This window comes from Chiloscyllium plagiosum, chromosome 37, assembly GCF_004010195.1.
Source record: "Chiloscyllium plagiosum isolate BGI_BamShark_2017 chromosome 37, ASM401019v2, whole genome shotgun sequence".
Lineage (NCBI taxonomy): Eukaryota > Metazoa > Chordata > Chondrichthyes > Orectolobiformes > Hemiscylliidae > Chiloscyllium > Chiloscyllium plagiosum.
The window spans coordinates 33,808,211-33,816,910 of NC_057746.1; the positions used below are offsets into that span (position 1 = coordinate 33,808,211).

Here is an 8,700-nt window from a genome sequence, read left to right on the forward strand (position 1 = left end):
GCTGTAAATCAGAAACAAAACCAGAAATTGCTGCAAACGCTCAGCAGGTCTGGCAGCATCTGGGCAGAGAAATCAGAGTTAATGTTTCAGCTCAGGTGAGCCTTCTTCAGAACTGAGTTCATTCAGAACTGGTCACTCGATCAGTTAGCTCTGTTTTCTCTCTACAGATGTAGATTCAATTGGGGCTTTCTACTGTGAAAGTGATCAGCAGCTGAGGTGGAAATAAACCTTCTGGAAACAGGGGGGAGGGGGAAGGGGATATGGATCCTGTGGGATCAGGTGAGGGCCTCTTGCAGAGAGAGGACCCAGAGACAAGCCACACCTTGTTCCATTCTGTGCTGAACGTTTCTATGGTCACCCCATCGATAACCCAGGAACCTGGTGAGCACTCCCCTTGGTGTTGGATCAAGGCTGGTGTGGGATCTGTGTTTTGTAAGAAGGGAGACATTAGATCAAGTTTGTATCAGACACACACTGTATTTAAAAGGCTGATGAATTCATGTCTCAAGTGAATTCAAGTAAAACGCTAGATCCCATCCTGTTTAATGGGATTCCAGCCTTACCCTGTTGTTGAGATGCTGACTGACAAACCCAGACATTAAACCCCTGGACAGTCCAGCTCTCTACTGACACATTAATTAATGATTCCCAGAACCTGCCCCCACATGTTCCAGTTTTTAATTCAGACAGTCTTACAGCACAGAAGGAGGCCATTTGGCCCATCGTGTCTGTGCAAGCTGTTTAGAAAGATCTGTCCAATTATCTCATTCACCCTGCAGTTTCCCTTGTAACCTCTCAAGAATTTATCCCATTTCCCAGTAAATGTTTCTGTTGGATTGGCTGGATCTAAGATTGATCCACATAATCCTAATCAAACACAAGGAGGGAGAGAGGGCAGGGAACAGAGACACAAGGAGGTCATGTCAAACACAGGAGCAGAACTTCCTGGAAGGCACATTCCTGGAGAAGTGACAGTGAATTAAACAACACCAACAAACAGCAAGATCTGATGGTGTTCTGACAAAGGCTTCACTATTCAGACATTGAGCTGCCTGCTCTCTCTACATAGTTACTGTCTGAGCTGCTGTGTGTTCCCAGGACTTCCTGATCTGTTCTTGTTGCTTTATCTCCTGTCTATGCCTTTCATGCATTAGAAATTTGACAAGGAGATTGTACACTCTACAATCCTGTGAAATAGAGTATTAAGTTGCCTCACTGCCTCATGTTAACTGTTATTTCTACAACTTGGTGAAGTCTGTGTTTAATATTTATGTAGAAGGAAGCAGGACAGAAAGAAAACAGAGTTAACGCCCTGAATGTGGAAACCACTGCTGAATGGCTGACACCTGCTTCTACACCTTGTAGAATATGGGATCAATATGGGATTCCCTGCCAGTGAAGGAGCTGCCTGGAGATGGCCATCACAAATTAACACAGGAGACTGCAACACTTTCAGCATCTTTTCTTTCACATCAGTGCCGTGATCATCAGACTACAAGACTATAAGATGTAGGAGACGAGGGGAGCTATTCAGTACATCAAGTTTGCTGTCATTTGATGAGATCAAATATGATCATATCATCATGTCTATCCCCCCAACACCAGTGATTCCCTACTGATTAAAATGATGTCTATGTCAGACTTCGGTATTTCCCGGACAGTCCTTTGTGTTGAAGATATTCACAGATTCATTACACTTTGAGAGAAATTCCTCCTCATATCCATCTGTTAATAAACAATTCCTTACTCTGAGATTGTGCTCTCTGGTCCTAGAATCTCACACAAGGAAACGGCCTCTCTGCATTTATCCTGTCAGACTTTCAAAGAATCTTACATGTTTCAACAAAGTCGCTTCTCAGTCTATTGAACTGTATTGAGTACAGGACCAGGCTAGTGAACCTTCTCTGGACTGATTCCAATGCCAGTATGTCTTTCATAGAGTCATAGCCATAGAATCACACAGCAATCCTTCGCTCCAAACAATCCATGCCAAGTATAATCCCAAACTAAACTTGTCCCCCCTGCCTGATCCTGGTCATATTTACTCCACACCTTTCCTATTCACGTGCTTATCCAAAAGCCTTTTAAATATTGTAACTGTACCCACATCCACTACTTCCTCAGGAAGTTCATTCCACATGTGAACCATCCACTGTTTAAAAGAATTTGCCCCTCGTCTTTTTCAAATCTTTCTCCTCTCATCTTAAAAAGTGCACCCCCTAGTGGTGAAATCCCCATCCTATAATTTCTATCCAGTCATCTCTCAATCTCCTACACTCCAGTGAAGGAAGTCTCAGCCTATCCAGCTTTTCTTTATAACTCAAACCTTTTGGACGTGGCAACATCCTGGTAAATCTCATTTGAATCCTCGCTAGCTTAGTAATATCCTTCCTGTACTGAAAATGTGTTACTGGAAAAGCGCAGCAGGTCAGGCAGCATCCAGGGAACAGGAGAATCGACGTTTCGGGCATAAGCCCTTCTTCAGGAGCTGCCACTGACCCGGTCACCCTCGGGGATGCTTCAGCTGACACAGCAGCCCGAGAAGCCGCAACGCACCCCACCACCTACGTCCTGCAGGCCCCCAGAATAGCGAAGGCCCCAGTATTCCCTGAGCCCATGGAGGCAGTGCAAGCTACCCAACAAGCTGCTCCACAGCAGGAAAAGGACATTTGGCCCACACTAGCGCCACACAATCTCCTTCCCTCAACCTGCTAGTACACCTTGATGGCTGCCTCATTTGCTCAAAAGCCCACCTACACACACTGGCCCAAGCAGCCCACAGCATTGGCCACACGGGCAAGAGGGGCATGATACACACTGGGAATCAGTCCTGGTATGCACCAGGATTTGCTGCTGCTGCCCATGCCCTGCTGTCACAGCTCCTCATCTGCCTGCTAACAATGCAGGGAAGCCTGTTGCCAAATATGACCACCTGCCAGTTCCTGAGGAGACTTTTAGCCACTTACAGGGTCATAAGTACATCCTGGTCACCATAGACATATTCTCCAAATGGTAGTGGCATTTCCCATGAGGAAGGATGATGCACATACGGTGTTTAAATACCTCCTAAAGGATGTCATTCCCAGATTTGGAGTTCCCGATAGCTTAGAGACGGACAGGGGGACTTACTTCACCACTAGGCTTAGATTAGATTCCCTACAGTATGGAAGCAGGCCCTTTGGCCCAACAAATCCACATTGACCCTCCAAAGAGTAACCAACCCCGACCTTATATTCACCCTTGCCTAATGCACCTAACACTACAGGCAATTCACCAAACCTGTACATCTTTGGATTGTGGGAGGAAACCAGAGCACCCGGTGGAAACCCACGCAGACACAGGGAGAATGTTACTGTGCCGCCCACACTTATGACTGGCATTAGTGAAGCACTGGGGATACCATGGCGACACCACATCCCCTACCAACCCCAGTCGTCAGGCATGGTCGAGTGGATGAATGGCACCCTGAAGGCCCTACTGACCAAGATCACCCAGGAAACAGGACTGACCTGGCCAGGCCCCTTGCCATTTGCCCTCTATACTATACGTGTGCAGGCAAACCATATGACTGGACTCACCCCTTTTGAAATACTTATGGGGCGGCCTATACCCACTGTGACCAGACCTACAAAACTCACCACAGACACAGCCTTGCTTCTGACCCAAGAGGCCCTGCTAGAGTATGTCCAGGCCCTTAGGAGGAGCATTAGTGCTACACACAACCAGGTCAGGGCTGCGCTGCCCACATCCCAATCAGTGCCCATTCATCCATCCTGACCCGGGGACTATGTCATGATAAAATCACTAGAAAAGGTTTCCCTCTCCCCTAGGTGGAAAGACCTGATCCTGATGACACCTCAGACTGTTGTGAAACTGGAAGCATGGCCCGAATGGACACATGCCACCCGCTGCAAAGGGGGCTCCACAACCAATGATCAGGGACCATACAGAGGAAGACACCACTCCGACCACCGAGGATGGATCCAGCTGCTTGTGGCAGCCATCACCATCTGCACCTTTGGCCTGATCTGTCTGACCATCACACTGGGGCTTGCTGGAAAAAAGGGACAATGGCAGCACATTTCATAACCCACCATAACTTATGGGTCAACACCTTTCTCAAAATGGCCCATGGGTCTGCCCAATGATTTAATCAGACCCACTGCTGGGTCTGCATTAAGGCCCCTATGCACCCTCACAGGGTCATTCCCTTAGCCTCAATCTCCTTAAATATCTCAGACATGGCAAAGTGATGGCTAGACCCAGACAGGTCCCCTGACGTTACCAGATTCTAGATTAGAGTGGTTCAGGCAGCATCCGAGGAGCAGCAAAATCGACGTTTCGGGTAAAAGTCCTTCACCAGGAACACGGTTACCCTGACTTTACCACACTGGCTAGGCCCTACTATGGGGACAGCAGCCCAGCCTGCTGGAGGTCTGCGGGTTACCGCCTGGACTAATTTAACGGTTTGACCCGGCCTACAACCTCTCCCATGAGCCCCCAGCCCTGACCATTGCTGACACTGACACACACACGGGCCACCTGCAGGATCCATCTGTTTGAAACGCACACAGCCATCCAGGTGGGAGGCTGGCTGGAGCCGGTGCACTGACTCCCTGCTCCTAACTCCCACAGCAGGAGGCAGCATTTTAAACCGACAGGTCCTCAACAGGACCAGCCAGAACACCATCTTCCTCACCATGTGGACAGGGACTCAGACCCACCATATCCGGACCTACAACGGCACCTATTTTATCTGTGGCTGCAAAGCATACCCCTCGTTGCCAGTATCCTGGACTGGGAGCCTGTTATGTCGAGTACGCCGTACCATTCATGTATCACTCCTAGTCCCCTCCCTTCCCAAAGCCCATGACTCACAGCAGACGAGCCCTCGCTGCCACTGAAGCAGCTCTCTACCTGATGCCACCCCACTCTGCAACCCTGCAGTTACAGGTAGAAGCCCACAAACTCACAGCCACACTAGAGGAGGTGGCAAACTCCGCAGCAGATGCACTCACCCAGCTGAATGTGGAGGCTGTTACCATCTGTACTGTGGCTCTGCAGAACAGGATGGTCCTGGACTACCTGCTCACTGAGAAAGGGGACACATGTGCCCTCATTGGTGCTGACTGCTGACCCCAGTGAAAACATCACAGACCTGGCCCAACATATTCGGCAGGCAGCTTCTGTCCTGCATGATCAGAACTCCCACTGGGACTTATGGGACTGGGCAACCTCCTGGCTGGGGTCATGGGGCACAGCCCTACTACAGGGACGGATAGCCCTCATTGCCGGCCTTTTCACGTTAGCCATGGTCATCCGACTGTGCTGTTCACTCCTGTGTGCAATCCTGTTACCCTCTGCCCCCCCCCTCACCACTCAGCTAGTACAGATCCACTGGGAGAACATCCCTGCTCCTGGGATAGCTTTTGCTGGACCAGACTCGGACACTGAGAGCTATCTGTCCGATATGGAGCCCTCCCCCACAACCCCACTCGACAAACCCCCGGCTCCAGCTACATTACCCCCTTCTCGCCCCTCCCCTCAGCAAAACAAAAGGGGATAATTGTGGGAAAAGATCTGCCACCCTGCCAACCCATGATAGGCCCACAAAAGCAAAATTGGCCAAACTGTACCAAAAACACCCAGAATTCCCAAGCAGGCTCAGAAGCCAAACCAGACAGCCTACACAGACAAGGAATACACTTGAAGCTCAATGAACAATGACAGAGCACCACAGATATCTCAAAGCCCCAAGGGCAGTTTCACAACCCAGCAATACCAAAGCCACACAAAGAGCAGGTCAGATAGAGAGGCACCAGCAAGGACATACTCCAGGAACTAGACAATGGAAGCACCTCACCACTTCAGAGGAGACATTAACACCTACCTGTGAAGAGGAATGGAACCAGCGATACTGTCAGGATGTTGCATTGTGTGAAGGAACTGGACATTCATCCAATAACTATTTTCCAATTAGCATCTTTGTAACTGGATTACTCCGCTTCCAGATACATTGTATTTTCCCCATTCTTAATCAGCCTTATTGTGCAGCATTATTATAAAAACTGGTCTCATCATCAGCTCTGGGATGAGAATCCTTGACTGCCTGGGCAGACTGTCTGTACTGTTTCAGCTTAGTCAGTTTCTTTTCCGCGATATCACCGTACTAATAAACTGTTGGTCAATTTCACTTGGAGCTGTGTTTTGTGATCTCTAATCTAAGTGTCAGAGAAATTTGCCCCAGTCATCTTTAAATATCTCGCTATTCCTCTCATAGTTCACAATATTTCCAAGTTTATGCCACCTGCAAGTGTGGTCATAAGTTCAACCTGCAACTGTTCTCTGTTCAGAGAGATGGACTGAAGTCCCTCAGAGGGTGGAGAATTGACCATCAACAACTTGTTCAAGGAAGAAGGGAGTCTGTCTTTATCTACGCCCACTTCACCACCCCCTTTATCTGGAGCTCCCCCAACACCCACCCCCAGTCCTGAAGAAGGGTTACACCCAAAACTTGTCAACTTGTCCACCTCCTGATGCTGTCTGGCTTGCTGTGCTCTTCCAGCCTCCTGCCTGTCTACTTCAAATTCCAACAGCTGCAGTTCTTTTTGTCTCTATCAAAGGAAGAAGGGAGACAGAAAGCAGGAAACTATAGTCCATTGGGCCTAAAGTTTGTGGAAAGTTGTGCCCTGCCCATGCCATTCCTGTAGAACAGGAAACCTCAAACCACAACCTGCCCACTGATTTACTTTAACCTGAGAACCCTGATGTTATTTAATCAGAATAGGAGGAGGCCATCTGGGCCCTCCAGCTTGTTTTCTATTCCATCATGTCATATAAATTCACTTCCTCCAGCATAACCGATCTCAGGACCTTATTCACCATTGCACTGTTGATTGGTCTCTGGGTAAATGGGTGCCAATGCTGGTCATTATTTTCCGTGGAGAAAGTGAGGACTGCAGATGCTGGAGATCAGAGCTGAAGTTGTGTTGCTGGAAAAGCGCAGCAGGTCAGGCAGCATCCAAGGAGCAGGAGAATCGACGTTTCGGGTATAAGCCACGTTTCCGTGGACCTTCACCGCCACCTAGTGGTTACAATGTTTTATCACCTCCTCACCCCCACCACAACAAAAAAAAACCCAAAACCGCTGCATTACTGTTTTCTTTCACTTGCTGGTGCTACTGCTTTATTTTTCCTTTCCCCAAATCCTTCGTTGGAGAGAAAACAATGAACAAAAAAACTCCACTTGCTAGAAAAGCTCAGCAGGTCTGGCAGCATCTGTGCAGAGAAATCAGAGTTAACGTTTCGGATCGAGTGACCCTTCTGTTTTTGTTCCTGGTTTTTCGTATCCACAGGTCTTTCGGTTTTTGTTAAAAAGTGCTGGAGACTGACGCGTCCTGAGTCTCATTTCAGACTTGAAATGGTAATTCTATTTCTGTCTCCACAGATGCTGCCTGACCTGCTCAGCATTTGCGGCTTTTTCTGGTTTGATTTAGGAGTTCAGCGTCAGAGTCGAGATTGTGGTGCTGGAAAAGCAGAGCAGGTCAGGGCAGCATCCGAGGAGCAGGAGAATCGACGTTTCAGGCATAAGCCCTTCATCTGCAGTCCTCACTTTCTCCTCTGGCCAGCATCAGCACTGTTTTAGTTTAGGTAAAAACAATGACTGCAGATGCTGGAAACCAGATTCTGGATCAGTGGTGCTGGAAGAGCACAGCAATTCAGGCAGCATCCTCGGATGCTGCCTGAATTGCTGTGCTCTTCCAGCACCACTGATCCAGAAACTGTTTTAGTTTAATCGAGAGCTGATGATTATCGCACAATGATATTTTGTCGCAGTCCCATTTGTCGCCAGCTGGTGGCAGTCCTATACCACATTTAGTATCTCCATTCAGAATTAATGTACTTTTCATCATCACTCTCCAACATTTATACTGGTGTTGGTTTTATTTACAGTCTGATTGTGATTTTACAAAGTATAATCTGGAAATGTAATGACACTTTTCTGACCCCAATCCCTGACCCAGACCCGAAACCCGGGGGTCATTGTGACGTCAGGGAGGCCCCGCCCCTTTAACAGCTGATTCTCAGAAACAGGTTTAATTCCCGGGTCCTGAAGAAAGGATAAAGTTTCCCAGTGAATTTATTCCCAGTGAAGGTGTGGAGATTGCACTTGGTGTCCACGTTGTAAAATGAAACCGTCCCAGATTCATAACTGAGATAAACTCCCACCTTCCTGGGGATCTGACTGACAGGGAGAGGGGATTGAGGACAGTAGTTTATGTAAAACTGATCCTCATCCCACCCCATGGTCCAGAATCCATTCCCCGGGATCAGACTGACCCATTTCTTCCTCTCCACAAACTCTGACGCTACTCCCAGATTCCAGACTCGATTCCCCCCCACCTCCACCTCCCAGTAATGTCTCCCCGATGTGAATCCCTCTGATCCCAGGGCACAGTCCCAGACTGTAAACCTCTTCTCGGTGTCAGGGAGACTCCTCCAGGTCCAGGTCTGTCTCAAACTCTTCAGATCCTCAGAAACTTCAAGCCGGGGATTCGCTGTTTCCAGATCCAGGGTCACAGATACTGGGAGAGAAACACAGAGAGTTAGAGACAGTCCCTGGGTATGTATCTATGGGGTGGAGGGGTGAATGTGTGTAAGGAGGGGAATATTTGTGTGGAAGGGGGGGGGGGGCAGTTG

General features: G+C 48.5%; 2 protein-coding genes and 1 long non-coding RNA gene across 4 annotated transcripts in view; 1 reads left to right on the forward strand and 2 right to left on the reverse strand.

The window, feature by feature from the left end:
• The window catches only part of LOC122541494, a 17,209-nt gene extending 14,883 nt beyond the window's left edge, over positions 1–2,326 (forward strand). For both annotated transcript variants that reach the window (XR_006309615.1, XR_006309614.1), the window contains exon 3: positions 1,277–2,326. This is a non-coding gene — a long non-coding RNA (uncharacterized LOC122541494). The remainder of the gene's footprint in view (positions 1–1,276) is intronic.
• LOC122541488 (zinc-binding protein A33-like) overlaps positions 1–8,700 on the reverse strand; it is a 492,570-nt gene that overhangs the window by 408,892 nt on the left and 74,978 nt on the right. The gene's annotated exons all lie outside the window — the stretch shown is intronic.
• LOC122541190 (E3 ubiquitin-protein ligase TRIM39-like) overlaps positions 7,904–8,700 on the reverse strand; it is a 46,179-nt gene continuing 45,382 nt past the window's right edge. Inside the window, exon 7 of the mRNA XM_043677817.1 lies at positions 7,904–8,585. Coding sequence (XP_043533752.1) covers positions 8,071–8,585 — 515 coding nt within the window. The 3' untranslated portion in view covers positions 7,904–8,070. The remainder of the gene's footprint in view (positions 8,586–8,700) is intronic.